This window comes from Ctenocephalides felis, unplaced genomic scaffold (genome assembly GCF_003426905.1).
Source record: "Ctenocephalides felis isolate EL2017-DRISC unplaced genomic scaffold, ASM342690v1 CF-g0.4_SCAFFOLD_01170, whole genome shotgun sequence".
Classification (NCBI taxonomy): Eukaryota; Metazoa; Arthropoda; class Insecta; order Siphonaptera; family Pulicidae; genus Ctenocephalides; species Ctenocephalides felis.
The window spans coordinates 10,364,144-10,383,303 of record NW_020537324.1 but is presented as its reverse complement, the minus strand read 5'-3'; the positions used below and the strand labels follow the sequence as shown (position 1 = coordinate 10,383,303).

At 27.6% G+C, this 19,160-nt stretch overlaps 2 protein-coding genes across 2 annotated transcripts; one reads left to right on the top strand and one right to left on the bottom strand.

Moving 5' to 3' along the window:
- Window positions 1-1,456: 1,456 nt before the first annotated feature.
- Window positions 1,457-5,414, bottom strand: LOC113366203 (protein sly1 homolog). Its single transcript, XM_026607771.1, has 10 exons — window positions 5,319-5,414; window positions 5,070-5,229; window positions 4,510-4,811; window positions 4,331-4,442; window positions 4,022-4,261; window positions 3,315-3,917; window positions 2,930-3,068; window positions 2,604-2,804; window positions 1,694-1,805; window positions 1,457-1,512 (listed from the first exon to the last, which is right to left on the bottom strand). Exons 1-10 carry the CDS (start codon window positions 5,344-5,346, stop codon window positions 1,457-1,459), a joined length of 1,953 nt encoding a protein of 650 aa, XP_026463556.1. The 5' UTR covers window positions 5,347-5,414.
- Window positions 5,415-6,762: 1,348 nt separating this feature from the next.
- Window positions 6,763-10,342, top strand: LOC113366200 (endothelial lipase-like). Its single transcript, XM_026607767.1, has 6 exons — window positions 6,763-6,767; window positions 9,007-9,146; window positions 9,337-9,513; window positions 9,757-9,831; window positions 10,080-10,271; window positions 10,332-10,342. Exons 1-6 carry the CDS (start codon window positions 6,763-6,765, stop codon window positions 10,340-10,342), a joined length of 600 nt encoding a protein of 199 aa, XP_026463552.1.
- The last annotated feature ends 8,818 nt before the right edge of the window (window positions 10,343-19,160 follow it).

The window sequence follows — 19,160 nt, the reverse complement described above, 5'->3', positions numbered from 1 at the left end:
AATCATTTTCCTTATCACTTTTTGAGTTTCTCAAATTTTCGAAAAATAGTTAGTATTGAAATGTGGATATGGGGCTAGTATATACCAGAGAAACGTCTATAGAAGAGATTCTCTAAAAATTTCAAGTGCAAAGATTTAGTAGAACTCGAGAAAAATCATGGGCATCGTATTGAAAAAGACGGTTTTAAGAAAAACGCGTTTAAAGGAAGGAAACAGAAGAAGATTATTATGGTCAAACAGCTATATCTCCGAAAATAATTCGAATTTTAAAAAAATCCTCTCGTACACGTTCATAAATAGTTAAACTTTAAAAATATGAAACAAAAGACCACTATGTTTTTCTTGAGTTTTTACACTAGAATACCTCCTTAAAAGCGAAACTGATGTAAATATATTTTTTGTCTCGTATAATTTTTATTAAAAAAACAATTTACTTAATTATTATTAATTTATTTAATTAGTTTATTTCCCCCCCACAAGTTCCTGCCTCGGATTTGCATATTAGTTCAGTCATTTAGGCTTAAATTGGGTAAGAATCACTGTAAGTCTGTAAATACTTGTGTTTTGCATCCTAAAAATTGTCTCAAAACCTACATATGGTAGGGTGTACGCAACATATGTAGGTTTTGAGACAACTTTTAGGGTGCAAAATATAAGTCTTGGGTATCTTGAATTCCCAGGTGAACTTACTATAATGACTGGACTATATGGCTACCTTACTTATGTGCATGCACCAAAACAAAAAGGCTTACTATGTCAACAATAGTTAGAAATACTTATTAGATGTTTAGGAGTGTTATTTACAACAGCTTTTTGGATAATATGTATATCCTTAATTAATTCTAGATTGATTTGTACATTACAGGAAGAAAATGTAAAAGACTTGACAATTTTAGACATATCTATGAAATACCAAGAGCCATTAAAGATGCAATTTCGAAACCAGCCCGTAAAGATTACGATGAGGATCAAGATTTCAACTTTATGAAACGAGAAGCTGCGGCAAAATCTCCATATAAACTTAAGCAGGACAATCAAGTCTTACACACTGAAAAACTCGATGCGTATAAAAAACGCGTTGAAGAACAGAAAATTAAAAAAACTTCTATACAAGATATTATTCACATAGAAAATGATCTTTTAAAAGTGGCCGCAGAAAAAGCAAATGGACCTATAGTTAAAGATACGAATATAACACATAGCCCAAATTCTACTGACAATCACTCAAGGGCGGCGTATGTCGATTCGCCGGCTGAAATCATTGCCGCTTTGGCAATTATAGTCGGCAAGATTTTGACTTAACTTATAATTACTACATTAGTTAATCAATTTTTAACTTACTTCCAAATTTTTTAAGCAATATGCACTTTTTATCAAACATTAAATCACACTTTGTTTTAAGGTTAAAAATAACGAAATACTTGTTGCACAGGATGCCATTTTATCTGTCAGATCATCATGTACCTAACTCATACTTAACTTCACTCCTATCCATACTCAAGTTGGCAATACCTAAACATAAAAAACGTTTCTGAAAAAACATAATAAATGTTAAATACATTAATAAGTTTGTGAAAAGATTAAATTTGATTATAATAAAATCTTACAATATATTAAAAAAACAATAATAGATTATATATTTATAAAATATTCCAATAATTTAACTATATGTACAATTATTCTATTAATTTACTCTTTTGTATTTCTTGTCCTAAAAGTGACAGTTGTTTCAAAAACTGTTTGGCATTATTTAAAGTTGAAGATCCATATATTATTCTTCGTGTTGTACCGCTACCAGCCTTTTGCTTGAAATAATAATAATAAAATATTAATTTGTATAAATCGTCAAAATAAAATTTTCTTTAGTTAAAGTGGGGTACTCTAGTGTAGAGCTTGAATTTTAAGTCAGTTTTAAAGCATTTTGTGCAAAAGAGGTGATTGAAGATTATTTCTTCATTAATCTATTTATCAATGTTACAAGAGTACAGCTAAAAGTAAACACGAAAAAAATGTGGGGGGGTCCCAAAAAATTGACACATGTTCATGCCCACGATTGCACCTCTTCTAGTAATCCGAAGTGAAAAAAAGGAAAGATTTATAATCTAGAATAATGTTGCTATAGTATATACAAAGTTTAAGTTAAATAATAATTTTGAATTTGACCATTTTTCTTACCACTTTGATTTTCCCGAATTTTTCAAATAATAATTTAAACTTGGGCATAAGGCTAGTATATGCAGAGAGATGTATACAAGAAGATTCCCTGAAAATTTCAACTTGAGAAATCATGGGCATCATATCGAAAAGGACAGTTTTGATAAAAACGTGTTTAAAGTTTTGCAAAAGACAGAAGACCGAAGAGGATTATCACGGTTAAACAGCTGTATCTCCAAACATAATTTGAATTTTAAAAAATCCTCTTGTACAAATATTCTTAAACAGTCAAACTTTGAAAATATGAAACAAAAGAATGATTTTTTTGAATTTCTACACTAAAATACCCCGTTAATACATTTGGACAAATGATATGAAATAATAACAGTAAGAAATAATGTGCATGTGATACCTTGAAATGTGAATTGTGTTATAAATAAATTTAATACCTTAATAAAATCGGCCAAATTTTGGTATTCTATATAATTTCCACCTCCAACAATAAACACAATAGCGTCTTGAAATGGAGCTCGACCTTTTGGAAATTCACCACCTTTTAATAACTTTGGATCTAAATAGTGATAATCATCAGTTTCTCCACCAGTCCTACATTCCATAAGCTGCTCAACGATTCTAGTAACCGGTAAGTTCTATAATTTAAACATATTACAATAGTTTTTATCAGAATACATATTTATAAAAAATATGTAGCTGGAATTATTATTAGCTACATTGTTAGGATACATTTTATATATACAGTTAGGACAATACTTACATGTCTTTTAACAACTAAATTCTTGACCCCTTCCATTACAAAAGATGATCCTTGTGAAACTAGCTTAGAAAACATAGATACGGTTTTAGTACCACCGCCTTCATATTGACTTGGTGCTGCTACCATTTTTGTAAGACTTCTAAAAATGTAATAAGTGTTATTGTAACTTGAAATGGAATATTTCGTACTGTGATGTATATTCAAGCATTATTTTTCTCAATTCATTGCCGACTAAAAATAAATGACCAAACTTTATGATTCATAAAGCCAATTGTTGATATGTGTGCTTGATTTAAAAATCAGTATAAACAAATACTGTTTATTATCTAGCATTGATTATATTTAAATTAACTTTATAGAATTTATTTTTATGAAAAGAACTTACTTCCATCGTTTTATATACAACAACGGTTGCATGTCACAACCAGCATTAATAAGAGCTGTTTCATATTTCTTATATTCTGCCTCTGACATCTGAGGAGTACATATATAATATATTATAAATAGTCTCATTTTGTCTTCTGGCAAACCCGATTCAGCATCAGTTAATATTTCGAGAATACTTTTATCCAAAGTACTTTTGGACATAATTTTTTCTTCTATTTCAAAAAATGAATCCAATCTCCTATTTTTGATAAAATTAAGAATAGCTGTTGCTATTGTCGTATGCATATCAATCAATCTTTTCATTTCCATCAATTGTGGTAATGAATTAACAGCATTTGTTAATTTCTCAGTATTGTCATTGACCATTGAAAATACAGCTTCCGTTTCACCATCAATACCCATTGAAGATTTAAGTTTTTTCACTTCTTCTTCTGATGCTCTATAAGTTTCTAATTCTTCTTGAATTGCTTCCGCAACAGTGGGAAATGGATTACCTTTATGAGCCATCCAAAAACGATCTCTGGAATCTAAATCGCATGGTCGAGTTTTAGCTTTGGCTCCACCTGAAGCTGATTTACCAGCACTTTCTTCTACAACAACTCTATAAATATCACACACATTAGTTTAACTTTAGTACAAGGAATGCATTGAAATTTTAAGCTGCAAAGATTTATTTATTACCAAATATTTTATTAATATACCAACCGATTCAAAGCTAAATCTAACACATCATGTGCCAAAGCTTGATAAGTCCAAGTATGGTGTAATGGTGTGGCCATATCAACATTTCTATCTAAAATAATTAATAATGGCCTTTGAAAATTGAATGCTCCAACTCCTTGTGATGTGTCCATTTGAAAAAGATTATTTCTTGTATCCCATAAATTTTCCCGTAATTTTTTTTCTAACTTTTTAGCAACCATCTCTGCTGCATTTCCTCGTGGGCTAGATTGTTGGTTGATAAATCAATTAATACTTGTTATATATCATTTGTAAAATAATAATAACAATTACCTTCGAATTATTGGTACATTTCCCAATGTAGCAAATACTGAAAAAAGGCTATCTACAATAGAATCCATTATTGTTTCCATTTCATTATCTTTGATTTCTCCTCTATTTATTGCTAGAAATAAACATACATTAAGCACAAAGCTTGAATATGCATACAACTAACAATTTTAATTCTTTACCATAATATGATAAAGCATCACTATGTTGATGTTTCAGTATAAAAAAATCTTCCTCTAACGATATAAAATTCAAATATTGATCATAAACTTTATGGATATTAGCAACACTGTTACTCTGAATGGCAGCAGCTGCTAAATCCTCTAATTTTCCTCTTGAAATAGGTGAGATAAAGTTCAAATGATATGTATCATATAATCCGTTTTGTAAATCTTGTCCTATGCGTCCTAAGTTTTCTTCTGTGGGAGCACAAAAATATATAGCTGGCACTTCTGGAATGGAATCTCTGTCGGAATGTAATTGACTGAAAAAAAAAAATATATAAATATAAATCAATGTTCCATTGCAGAAAACTCGTGGCTTGACGAGCTTTGTGTTTATTTTTTATACTATATTATGAACTTTGTGAAAATCATACTCGAAAATATTTTATATACGTTGTAAATTACATTGTAAATCATTTAAGCAAACAAGACACATGGAAAGCTTTGATTACTCTGAAGATCCAAATACAAATTTTAATGATAAAGAATAATTCATCTATTATGTTTATCCGACTTACACATGTAAAGTAACACCCATCTCTCGAAGTTCTTTAATTGATATCAATGGGGAAATAATATCCTGACCAACTCTATCATAAATAAGTATTTTCCATACTGGTTCTGCAGGTACTGTTTTTGAAATAACTTGATTCAAGTTGAGCATCTGCTTTATAGCACCTGCAAATATTTAATTATTTTTAAAATTGAAGTGAGGTTATTTATGATATATACATTAAAATATGTATGTAAATACATGTAGTAATGACCTATTTGTTTTTCTTTTAATGTCACCATCTTTATTTGTTATTATTCTGTATTTCTTAATGTTTTGTAGTATATTTAAAGCTTTGTTAATGTCAAATATGAAAACAGTACACGTAAGTCAATGACTGTCATCACTTTCGTTAGGTTATGTTTTGCAATGCCATCTTTTCGTCAGAAGCTTAAACTTAAGGATTGAATAAACCATAAAGGTTCTTATATTAGGTTTCTGGTTCAATAATAATAATAATATATATATACAGGGCCGATCCAGGGGTCTTCATTGCATTTTTTCCGCATGCAATTTTTTTTCTAGCGCCCTTCTCCTTATTATGTTGATTGTTTTAACAGTTTATAATTAAAATTATACCAGTGGGGTGCATAGCATCGTCCCTTAAGGCAAATTGCTGGAACTTTTTGTAACGTAAAAATCTTGGCACGGAACCCAACAAAATTTTACACAAAATGTGTACACACTATTAAAATCTCTATAAAATATCTGATAATTTGATGTACATATGTCCAGTAAACATTTTTGACCGCCGAATGACATTTTTTTAATTTTATTTTCTTGAGAGTCTATAACCGCTGAACCTGCCTTCCCAAAAATTTAATCAGTTCTTCATCTTGTCAATACAAGTAAAATGCTTTTTGATTTATTAAAATCGGACGATCCGTGCTCTTAAAAACTGAGTTACCGTTTTTGGCACTTTTTGCCCCATTTTTCCGTAACGGCTCGACCTGCCTTTGCCAAAAACTAATCAGCACGTCACCTTATCAATACGAATCGAATGTTTTTTGAATTATTCAAATCGGTTGATCAGTGTTCCCAAAATCGTCGACGAAAATTTGTATTCGCACACACACACAACACACACACATACACACATACACCCACATACATCTATTTTTTCTAAGGTATGCCAAAATATTCAGAAATCTTTGAAACGTAAAGATATATACAAATTTTCATTTTCGACTTTTTCGCGATTACTACAACTTACCCTACGGGAAGTTAAAAATATATTATAAGTTTCATATATGAATGTAGTGTTGGCGCCCCCTAAGGCGTGCGCCCGCATTTTTCGCATGTATCGCGTTCAAGGTAGTACCAGCCCTGTATATATATATATATATATATATATATATATATATATATATATATTGATTGTTTCTTTTATAGATATATATATATATATATATATATATATATATATAATATACCCTGTTTATAACAATTATACTGAGATATAAAATATATAAATAAATCATATTTTCATATCATCCAAATGATTTAAATAATTATCACACGATATACAAACAAAAATATATAAATACACTTAATGTTTTATCACAAAACTGCATTTGCACTGTTTACAAAAACCTGAAATCGAATTTTGACCAAAATTTGCATAATGGATATGAAATTCTTAATAAGATAAACCTTTAATGAGGTAAATTTCCAGGTGTAATTTTTATCAAAATTCAATAAATCACTGTCTCTTAGGACAGATAATGGTAAAAATTATACTTTATGACCCGAATAATTATAATATTATTCAAGCGTTTTATGTGCTTTAGATTGCTCGAAATGTGTGAAAATTAAATTTAAAATAATTATTGCACCGATATCTGAAAGTATTCATTAAAATGAAAACATTTAAAGTTTAAACTAGGTGAATAAATTATCAGTATTCCATAAATTGCGTTTTAATAGTCTGTTAAGATTAAGGAAAAATGCACTTAACAAAGAAATTTCACAATTTATGTGCATTATAATATTTATTACTATTTATTATAATGATATTACAAGTATATCTTACTAATCAAGAATTTGATTTCAACTAAAATATCAATTTAAAATATATATTAGAGTACTTTGCCATATTTATTAGTAAGTTAGGAAGCGCAATGACTTCCAGAATTTTAGAAAATAAATAGAAAAATTACTATATTTTATATCAATTCATTAAATTATTACCTTTGGTCTTTCAAAAGGTGTATTTGTCATTTATGGTAATGAGTATTCAAATTTATAAACTTCTGTTATTATCGGTCTTTTATCAGAACCACGAGTTATTTATAGTGACGTTAATTTAACTTGAGGTTGTTTTCAATAAGATTTTTTAGTCGTTTGCGAAAAACCGCCGGAAAATGTACGCGATGCGGTGGACTCAAGTTTTCCTAGTTTGTACTGGTATGTGATTAAAAAATTTTTTTTGGTCTTTTTTGATTATAGAGTAAAAATCATTGGCAGTGATCTAACTAAATTTTTGATTATTACACGTAAATTTTTGGAAATCCTTGGGAAACTTTGTTATTTATAATGTGTAATATTAGAAAATGTTTATTTATATGTAAGTAGAGCTTTATCGTGTAATTAAAACAATCGGAATTGTGAGATTTATGTTTCAAAATTACATCTGCATTATTAGAAGTAGAAACTAATTTAAAATAATATTTTTCTTTCTCAGAGGGATTACTTAAATCAACTTTTTTTAGAATTCACGTATCGATGTATTTTAATTGATCTTCTAAAGATTTAATGCAGCGTTTATCTTATACATAAATCCTGAGAAATTAAAAGCAAGAAATAATTTAAAACAAAATTCCTAAGAAATCTATTATAAACTTTAATTATGTCTTATAAGTTCGAAGGCAAGCTTTTGTCCTTAAACCTTGTCCTCAGTCAAGGGAATAGTCAATGCACCTTAAGATTTATTATTTATTTACATATTTTATCTTTACTTGCCTTGTCAACAGGAATAATTAGTAGTAAATTAGACATGACACACGTATATAATGGCAATACTATCTAAATAGATGCTTTTACAATGATTAAAACAAATATTACAAGGATTTGAATTCTTCATTTATTTATAAATGTATAAATTATATTAATGATATTATTTAAGCTTGTGGAGCTTTATATATATATATATATATATATATATATATATATATATATATATATATATATATATATAAATATAATGATTGTCGTATGATGTTTTTGTTATTGCAAAATTTGCGTAGAATAAGTAAAATATATCCATAAATTGCATGTTGATATGACGCTAACGATATAATATTATACAGTTTTCGATGCTATTAGAATTGAAATAATATGGCAAGGTTATATCATACTAATTTAATTTAAACTGTAAAAGCTAATGTCTTTATAAGTGATTACCTATGATTTATCTCACGAACCAAAAAAAATAATAAAATAAATTATTCATAACTTTATATGTGAAATAATTAACTTAAAATGTGTTTAAAATAAAATTTTATTTTTATATGTAACTCTTTTATATGTAATATGTGCTCTTCATTTTCTGAGCTTGTATTTTAGGGGTTATATTGCACTTTGTCTCAAGCGAAACTCAAGAAGATTCCGAAGCTCGATTTTTTTTGTCACCATTTAGTTCAAAGTGCTTTACAGTTAAAAACGAATGTCCAAATGAAAATATCACACTATATTTATATAGAGAGTAAGTAAAAAATAAAATGAAAGTAATAATTATAAACTGAAATAGTTTTGCAAAATATTTCTTCATTTTTTCCAATAAGAACATGATAGATGCAGCCAAATTTCAAAGTTTACATCATAATATAATTTATTTATTTCATTTATAAATATTTATTTTGGTTTCCAAATGCACGATGACACTTATATTTAAATTATTGCAGAGATATTCAAGATTCGCCATATATACTTGACATCAATTCTATAAAAGATGCACCGATAGATAAAAATCTTCCAATAAAAGTGTTGATTCATGGTTATACTGGACATCGTGATTATTCTCCAAATACGGAGATTAGACCAGGTATGTTAACTGAAAAACTTTTCTCCATTTTTACCTTTACCATTGCGAATCTTTAAATATCTTCTATATGTTGTGTTTTAGTGCTTTAAGAAATATTTTGCTTATGTTTGTTTAATTGATGTTTCAGTTTGTATCAATATAGCAACCCTAGTTTAAAAATTTAATTATTTATAACATTTATATTTTTCAGCTTATTTTTCTGTTGGTGATATGAATATTATTAGTTTGGATTATCATCCACTTGTAGAAGAAGGATGTTATCTTCAAGCTGTAGTGAATTTAGAGACAGTTGGCCATTGTATTGCTGATGTACTCGAAGCTGGAATTGCTGCTGAAAAAATACAATTAAGTCAATTACATATTATTGGTTAGTTAATCTTCAAATTCATTGTTCATAGAGCCACATGATTTAATTTCTATATAATTGGAAATTTTATCAATTTGTTTTTTCTAATGAGCTCTACATAATTTTTTTACAAATCGTATTTGTTTTTATTATTTAACATCTTATTTATCACTTCATAAATATTGTATAAAAATCACAGATTTCACATGATATGAATTTATCTGGAATATTACTCATAATTCTGAGTTTCATTATTATTTTTAGGATTTTCATTAGGCGCTCATGTGGCAGGGTTTATTCAAAAGTATATGAAGTCTGGAAAACTTCCAAGAGTAACAGGTGATAAATACAATTTTAATATGAAACGTTAAATTGATATGGATTATTAATGCCATGAGCATATTCAGAAAATTATGTCTTCACAATAAGATTTTTTTATTATTAAATATGCTATTATGGCAAATATATCAGGTATGAAACAAGATAATTATATTTTATCAAAAAGTATATCACATAGCATTTAATAAGGAGGATGATGAAAATATATTTCTTTATAAACGGATCTAATTAATTCGTTTTTACTGCAGGATTAGATCCAGCTTTGCCATTGTTCTATCTTAAAGAAAATGGTCGAGAACTTAGCAAGGACGATGCTGAGTTTGTCGATAGCATTCACACAAATACAGGATTAGCAGGAAAAATTTTACCAGTTGGAGATATAGATTTTTATTGCAATGGTGGAGTTATTCAGCCTGGATGTCTTATATCTAATTATTCCAGTAAGTATATAAATAAAATTATAGATTACATAGTTTATTAACGATTATAAATTAAAACAGAATCAAGATAATATTTGATTTGTCAAATTGAACTTAGAAATATTCTGTATAAAGTAAACTGATTATATATAGATATTTTGGCATGGTACTGCGCATTAATCATTTGAAAGAATGCATGATTTTTTCAACATTTTGCGCACAAATCACACTTTAATTGTGGATGTCCTTTTTATATGCATATACAATTTTAACACCTCCACGGTGATATTTCTCAGAAATATAGCAAAATTGACGTAAAATTCAAATGCGTACTAATTGACCCCTAGACATGTACCTAAACTTTTTTGCACATCATTAGAGTTATGTGAGAATTCACATCTATATAGGATTCTTAAAATAAATTAATAAAAAATTATTTATTCCATAATGCCATGAGCGTTAATGAAATATTTAACATTATTGCTTAATTATTAATTAAGCAGAATTATATATATATATATATATATATATAATTTATACTTACAATTATCCCAGTGCAAAGAAGTACCACTTCTTCATGCATCATTTGTGCTCGTTCTTGAATAATTATTCCTGCTTACAAGATTTCCTTCCAAGCGGACGTAATTTGCATTGAAAATTACAGAAACAAAGAAAATTAACATGCACATTTTATACATTATTTAATATTGCTAGACAACATAAATTTTATTCTGCAATACTTTATCACATCTTAGAAATAAATGAAACGAAATGTATATTTTGATGTAATTCAGTTTTGATGGACAAGATTTAAGTGTTTGATTTTATAATTGATTGTTCGTGTTAATAACAATTATTAGTGTTCAACAAATAATTATCAAGAAGTGGTGTTTTTTTATTATAATGCAAAGACAGACAAAATGACTTGGTGTTTTGTTTTTTAATTTTTTTATTTTAAAATATTATAATCGAACATAATTGTTTTTCCTCATCTTAGGTGTATTGACTACCAGTAATGGAATTTTGTTTTATTAAGTATGAGTTATATTAAAATAACTAAAATTCAAATAAAAAAATGAACTTATTACAAAAACCATATAAGGTAAGGACATATTAAGATAAAATTTTTTAAGAAGACATTTTACAAATAAATCGTTTAGACATCTGTATATGACCCATGAGCCCAAAGGAAACAAATTATTGTAACTCACCTTTGCCGGTTTTAAAACTTAAAAAAAGTCTTTGTAATAAATATAAGTCTCTTTTTTCTGGTGAATCCTTTAGTGCGTTTTAAGAAGTAGTTAGAGTAGGAGTTGAAATTCAATAAACTTGGCCAGGTTTTAATTTTTTTTCATTGGATGAAACTTTCTTGTAGTACTAATAATTTAGTACTACGTTGTTTTGTCCATAGTATAAGTATGTCAACACCTGATTATTGAAATAACATTGATCAAAATTGTACCGTTATAAGTTAATTGATTTAATAGAAACAATGAACAATTACTTCTCAAATAAAAAAAAAACTTATGAAGTTTAAACCGATTACTGAAAAAAGACTGTTACAATGCTAAACACCTGATAAGATTGTGATTATGACTTTCTTTATGTTTTACTGCCGCGGAAACGTTACTAAAACTACTACTGTGTCCATATATACCATTTTGTCCGTATTTCCCCTATTCGTTTTTTCGATACGATTTCATACAATTTACGTAGATGATATAATATTATGAAGACAACAAACAAATTTTTATAACATGTTTTCACATTATAAAATACCATTCGCGAGACGATATATCAATTTATGTTTCACCGCATTTGCATATTACATATACCATATAAAAATTTATTAATTTGGCAAATGCGTGGGTTGTTCTCGCTGCGTTGCATAATGCCATCCATTTCTTTATGATAATAACAGTTCTGACTTTTAAAAATGTTGCAAAAATTAATTAACTATTCCTCACCATAATTTGGTAAAGAATGTTAGAATGTTTTTACTTTCCAGCATGCAATTCTATACAATCGACTAACAACGTTAAATTCGCAGATCTAATAAGTTGCGACCACAACCGTGCTCCCTTGTATTACGCTGAATCAATTTACTCAAAGGTTGGTTTTTACGGCATCGAATGCTCGGACTACGTGTCGTTCAGGAAAGGTCGCTGCGACAAAAACGATGTGGTCATCATGGGAGAATATACACCATCTGAGTAAGTGCTCTCATTTGTCTAGTTTATATTTAGAAAAATTCGATTTTGCTTTGGAAATGACCTAGTAGATGCATTGAGAGAGTACAGTGTTATTCAAATGTAATTACCTACAATACATGATAAGAGTTGTACACAAAAATAAATAGGGTCACCAATTTATTTAAAAACTTTTGCATCGGCGCATGTACCAATAACGCGCTCACAAATGAGTTTTGATTACTAAATTTTGAAAGTTGATGCAAATTTTCTACTTGATATTATTCAAAATGATTAAATTAAAGTGGTAAATAAATTATATTGTGAAATACAAATTAATTATAGTCATGTAATGAAGTGACAATTTAAGCTTCCTAATATTTAATTCTATGAAAACAATGCCGGAGAAAATTACTTGACGACTAAATAGTCAAAAATCCATGTAGTGTAAAGTCAAATCTAATCTTCCCATTTTGTTCCGCTACGCCTACATAAAAGCATTCAATTCATTTAATTTTATTATGATATAATTAGAAGTCAAAATGGTTTTCGTTACATCTCGTGGAATTTTTTGAAGAATTTGTTATTGTATTTTGTGGAATAATTTGTCTGATATAATAATTCACTGAACTAAAGTTATGTCGCTAACTATTGTTTGTTACTTATTAAATATTGGCTGTAGCCTAACATACACACAATATAATTGTATATTTTATTTGCTCGATGTCAATGCTTGTTGCGGCATTTTATTGCATTTGAACTTTGAATAAGTTTCTAGAAAACTAATTAAAGTGAAAACTCTAGCAAGTACTTCTTTATGTGAATGCTAATAAATATAGATAGCAATGCAATAAAACCATAGGTCGAAATTCTTAACAACGTTAACACAATTATTTTGATAGTCATATTTAATTATTGAATATTAATTGTTGTCATTTCAATATGCAAAATAATAGCAAATTTTAATTTCAATTTTAGGAAAAGATCAAACAAACACAAAAACTATTTCCACTCGAAAAGCGAATATTGCAATGCAATACATAGTTTCAATATTTACTTGATTTATTGCAAAACGTATATTTAAACTGATATTTAAATATATTCATAGCGTTAGAATTTGCAATATATTTTTGGATAAATTATTTTCTGAAATGATTTTAAATTATTATTGTCGAAAGTTAAACAAAAATTCCATTTCCATTCCATTTCATTTTTTATGTATTTCATAGTTTTCCACCTTTACTGATTTTTTAGATTGAATATATTTTGAATATATGAACTTTCTGCAAAAAACACTGATATTTTAAAAGTCTTTTCAAAGAGTGATTTAATACTTTGAAACGTATTGTAATAAGAGAAATGTGTCCACTTTCACTATATAATTTAGGCTCTGAAAAAAATTACATATATAATTAATAATTATATTAGTGACACAATGAATACATAATTAGTAATTAAATTTTATATACAAAAAGAGAATTGCTTTATTTATGTTTGGTTTTAATAATTTCTAAAGTCTATTTTATTAAACTTCCCGTAGGGTAAGTTATTGTAATGGGCCAAAAATCGAAATTGAAAATTTTTACATTTCTCGACGTTTCGAAGGTTTCTGAACATTTTAGCATACCTCAGAAAAAAATGGATGTGTGTGTGTGTATGTATGTATGGATACAAATTTGCAGTCACGTTTTCGGGCGCACGGATCAACCGATTTGAATGGTTCAAAAAACATTCCATTCCTATTCATAGGGAGATGAGCTGATTAGTTTTTGGCAAAGGCAGGTCCAGCAGTTACGGAGATAAAGAGCAAAGAGTGCAGAAAACAGAAATCGAGTTTTTGAGAGAACGTAGTGTCCGATTTGAATGATCTAAAAAACATTCAATTAGTAATGATTGGGAGAAGTGTTTTTTTAGTTTTTGGCAAAGGCAGGACCAGCCATTTCGAAGATACGGAGCTAAATGTGTAAGAAATGGCAGTTTTTGAGAGAACTAACCGTCCGATTTAAATGATTCAAAGAACTTTCTGCTTGTCTTAACAAAATAATTAATTTTGGAAAAAAAATTTTTGTTTCAACTTTTTTTTTCAAAAAATTTTTTTTTGTATAGCGAAAATAATTCAGATTTTATTTTTGATTCTGACTTTAGTTCTAATATACTTTAAACAAATAATTTCAACTTTGCAATTCAGTTTATATAATTCTTGTAAATATTAGACAATGTTACAATATTAATAATAATCTATTTGAAAACATTCAGTATTTCTCGAACATTTCGTTACTGTACGGAAAAGTTCCAGCAATTTGCCTTAAGGAACGATGCCATACACCCCACTAGTTTAATTTAGTTTTGGTAATTTCTAAAGTCTCGTTTTATTATACCTTATATCTGAAAAATACGGAGATCTAAAATATGTGGAACAATATAATTTTTATGCATTCTATATCATCTTATAAAATTATTCAAAAGTTACAATTTTAGGACGATTTTTTCAATCAAGATTGAAATATATATTTCAGAGACCAAATTGGTATTTTTATAATCTTGTACAGAATTTAATCAAATTTTGTACTTTAGTTATAAAAATAATTCTAAAATTGTTTTAAGCTCATTGACAGTCAATAAAAGAAATGTACCAATGTACTTTACCGATGCATTCGCTGCATAATAATTGCACATGCACGCGATCGCACGAGAGCACGTGTTAGTAAACAAATCGGTAGATCTCCTTCTCGGATATTCCAATGAAAGTAAAACCTGGAAATCATATCGATGGAGAAAGTGTTAAGCACGTATGAAGGAGCGTCCCGTTGTTCGGAGAGAGGCCGAGCGTAATGCTCGGCGGCATCTCTCCAAACATGGAACGATTGCGTAACGTTGTCAGACCGCTTTTGTTTTGATACATTTTACAAGAAGTCAACGAACGTCGAAATATATTGGATATTTATTAGTTATTCAGATATGGTCATCGTAGATTATATTATACAATTCTCTATAAAAGTTTATATAGTTGCTATATTCCAAAAATAGTCATTTTGTTGCTATCTTTGTAATGAACCATTGTCTTTTCTAATTAATTTTAACATGCTTAGTTTAACTCAATACGTACATTGTCCAAAAATAAAAAACTAAAATGAAAAAATAAAAAATGAAAAGTTTTGCATAATTTATTCATAGGTTTTAGAACATTTTGGCATATCTTAGAAATAATCGATGCAGGCAATTTTTTTTCAATTTTTCAATATATATTCAAATTTTTAAAATGTTTCCAAAATTTTCAAATATGTTCAAAAAAATCTTTGTTCTCTGAGCTTTTACAATTTTTTTAAAATTTTTCAATATATATGCAAATTTTTAGAATGTTTTCAAAATTTTCAAAAATGTTCAAAAAAACTTTTCTTCTCTGAGCTTTTACAATTTTTTCATTATGGTACGGGAAGTTTGAGCTATTTGTCTTAAGGCATGATGCCATGCACAACTAGTTTATTTATTAATTAAATATTGAAATGCAATGACAAAATATAATTGAGTTGTGCTATCGGTTTTATGTTATGGCGAATTTAATGACCATATCTACGTAAAAAGTATGATGAGACAAGGGATGGGAAATGAGCCTAGGGCAATTTTTTGAACTGAAAAGACAGAAATGGTTAGGATCAACAATTGCAATAACTAAATGAAGATATGAATGCAATAAGGGTTGTTAATGTTTATACCGAATTCAAAAAAATGTAAAAAATTATTTACTCTGAGTAATGACGATACAATTAAAATTCAGGATACCCAAAACTAGCTTGTAATTTTGTAATGTTCAATTTCATATCAGATCTGGCGCGTTTATTGTTAATTATAGAAATTACTTGAAATTTTAAGGTTTGGTTTGAATGTAGAGCCACTATTATTTAACAATTTTTCTTTATTAATCAGGGTAGGTAATAAATATTTTTTATATCAGTGTCTTTCTATATAACCACACTGACATATAATTAGTGAAGTTTATGAATAAACTAATTTATAATATACAGTGTGCTATTATATTGTATTGATAAAAAAGACTAACAATTTCCATTTTTTGTCAATTTTCAATACAAATTTTGTCAACCAGAACGCTTTCTGTTAATTTATATTGATGGAAGTTTTATAAATTAGTGTAACAACCATTAATTTAATAATAATGGTGAATAATTAAATATGTTTTTGTTATAGTAAATTCGTAAGTTATTTAATATATTAGAGAGTTTTTTGGATTTTAAAAAGTAATCATTAAATTTCTCCATACGTTTTTCTATTATATAAACAATGCGTCATATGTATATGCACACAAAATCGATACAATTATTCGAAATGAACAAATTATAATAATTTGTGCAAAAGATGATTGAGGCTTAGACTTATTATTTTTTCCAGGTGTGATTTACATGCTAATATATATATTATCATGATTATAGGAGATTATTGTTTATATACTTTGAAAAGTATGTAATAGAATATTTCAGAAAACATTTTGAACAAAGTTTCAAATGCATATATAATGTTTATAATATTTCAAAATTTAAATAACAATTCTAAATATAATTAACATAAACAATTTATACTATAATTTTGGAATTACCTGTAATCACTGCAGTAATCATCTGTAATTAGAATACGATAAAAATTGAACTTTATATGCAGTTTTTAACCAGACACCAAAAATTTATAGAGATTAATTATATAACATTTCAAAGTTCATCAAGGCATATCTTGATTTTGGCTCTATTGGCCATTTAAAAAAAATTAGCTTAAAAAGTCATAGCTCGGAAGTGATATTCACACATGGATATGATAATGAGAATTTAAACATTCTAACAAATGTTAAACAATTAATTTTCTTTATCATTTGATTTAATTTAATTTAAGTAACACGAATTATTTTCCTAATTGAGATCAGAAATGATTACATCTTCTGTATTTCAATTTATATAATTAATACTGCACTAGTTCAAACATATCAAGCACCCCCGGAGTAAAACTTATGATGCCGTGAAAAACAGTAGATTTCAGGAAGAGGAATTAACAATAAACATTGATTATGATGAAGGTTAATTATTTAATACCTATCATTATTTGTTAGATGATTATTATCAAGATTATTCCATCAAAATTCGTTTATTTAGATCTATTTGTACTCGTTTTACCTTGGAATGTAGTAAACGACCTTGCAACAAGTTGTCATTTGCATTTATATAAATATTGTAGAATACACGTGAGTGGTTTTGTGGAATAGGTGTTAATTGATAAAGTATTATTTAGGTTTTAGTGTGAAATCAAATCAACATTAGTACATGGTATCGGTAAATTAATTACTATAATCTTTTTAAATATTTTTCTGGAAACTACAAATCTTTTAGGCATGGCATTGTGTGCTTTGTTTTATTCATATTCCGTTTCGCAACATATACAAATTTCTTGTATTCTAACAATAATTCTTTTATGGTATTAAGCCATAACCATTTAATAAAATACACTATAAAAATGTGCAGAAATGCAAATATCTCTTTTATCCCATAACTACACCAAATTGCTCATTATATAAAATGTTATCTGAATGATCCATCTTAACTAATCTTGTTATCGTTTTATTCAACTCTAGTATTTTATCATAATTTGGAGAAAGTTTTGAATCTCCAAAATCTTGTAAATATTTTTCTCTTATATAAAATTTGAGTATTTCAGTTTGTGATATACTTTCATTAAACATCAATTATAATGTTTCCAATGCATGCGTGACAAAACCTGAATGCATATCACGTGTAAGAACTTGTTTTTCTTGATAATGTGATGTGTGTTGCATAAATACTCGAGATGATTTTTTTTAATTCAGTAATATGACAAATGTTAATAAAAAATAAATTCCGATTGCGTATAAATCAGGCAAAAACTTTGCGTTAGTACTACCTACTTGAGAATTATAATATGTAAGTTGAAATTAATAGTATAAATAAATTATTGTTAATCAGGTTGCAATGCTGTCTGGCAACCCTTAAAATACTTAAAATATCTCTACGAGTGATAAATTTTAATTGTTCTAGATATACATAAAATAAATTTTAATATGTTCATATAAAATATAAATGATAAATGATAAAAGTCATGAATTCAGGATCATGATCACATACTCGTAAAACATATTTCACATATTTAATATTATAATAATAGTTGAAAAATAAGTACACAATAAAAATGTGAAGTTCACTATAATTTCTGAAAATTATAATATAAAAATGGAATTATGAATAAAATGGACTGATCATATATATTATCTAGAGCATTTATCTCATAAACTAGTCCCGAGTTCAATAACGATCTATTTCCCTAGAATTTATGTAATAAGTCATTCATATTAGTGTATTTAAAATGCGGAGAGACTTCTATGTACCCACAAAGCTTTTGAAGACATTTTTGGAAATTTTTGTAAAGAACCTATGCATTTTGTAATTGGCATCATGGAGATGACAATAATAATTCAAGTATTGAATTCATGAAGCTTTATGTGGAGGTATCTCAATTTTAAAATTTCTGCGGAGAGACTTTTATGTACCCACAAAGCTTTTGTAAACATTTTTGGAAATTTTTGTAAAGAACTTATGCATTTTGTAATTGACATCATGGAGATGACAAGAATGATTCAAATATTGAATTTATAAAGCTTTATATCGAGGTATCTCTATTTTAAAGTTTCTAG

What these genes read in the sequence shown, in the direction of transcription:
- LOC113366203 (XM_026607771.1), bottom strand. Translation starts at nt 5,346, where the DNA reads ATGGTGACATTAAAAGAAAAACAAATAG. An exon ending in ATTAAAAGAAAAACAAATAG is followed by an intron (nt 5,230 to 5,318) that starts GTCATTACTACA and finishes AAATATTTGCAG; the next exon opens with GTGCTATAAAGCAGATGCTC. An exon ending in TTAGATTTAGCTTTGAATCG is followed by an intron (nt 3,918 to 4,021) that starts GTTGGTATATTA and finishes TGATATTTATAG; the next exon opens with AGTTGTTGTAGAAGAAAGTG.
- LOC113366200 (XM_026607767.1), top strand. An exon ending in AAATACGGAGATTAGACCAG is followed by an intron (nt 9,147 to 9,336) that starts GTATGTTAACTG and finishes TATATTTTTCAG; the next exon opens with CTTATTTTTCTGTTGGTGAT. An exon ending in AAAACTTCCAAGAGTAACAG is followed by an intron (nt 9,832 to 10,079) that starts GTGATAAATACA and finishes TTTTTACTGCAG; the next exon opens with GATTAGATCCAGCTTTGCCA.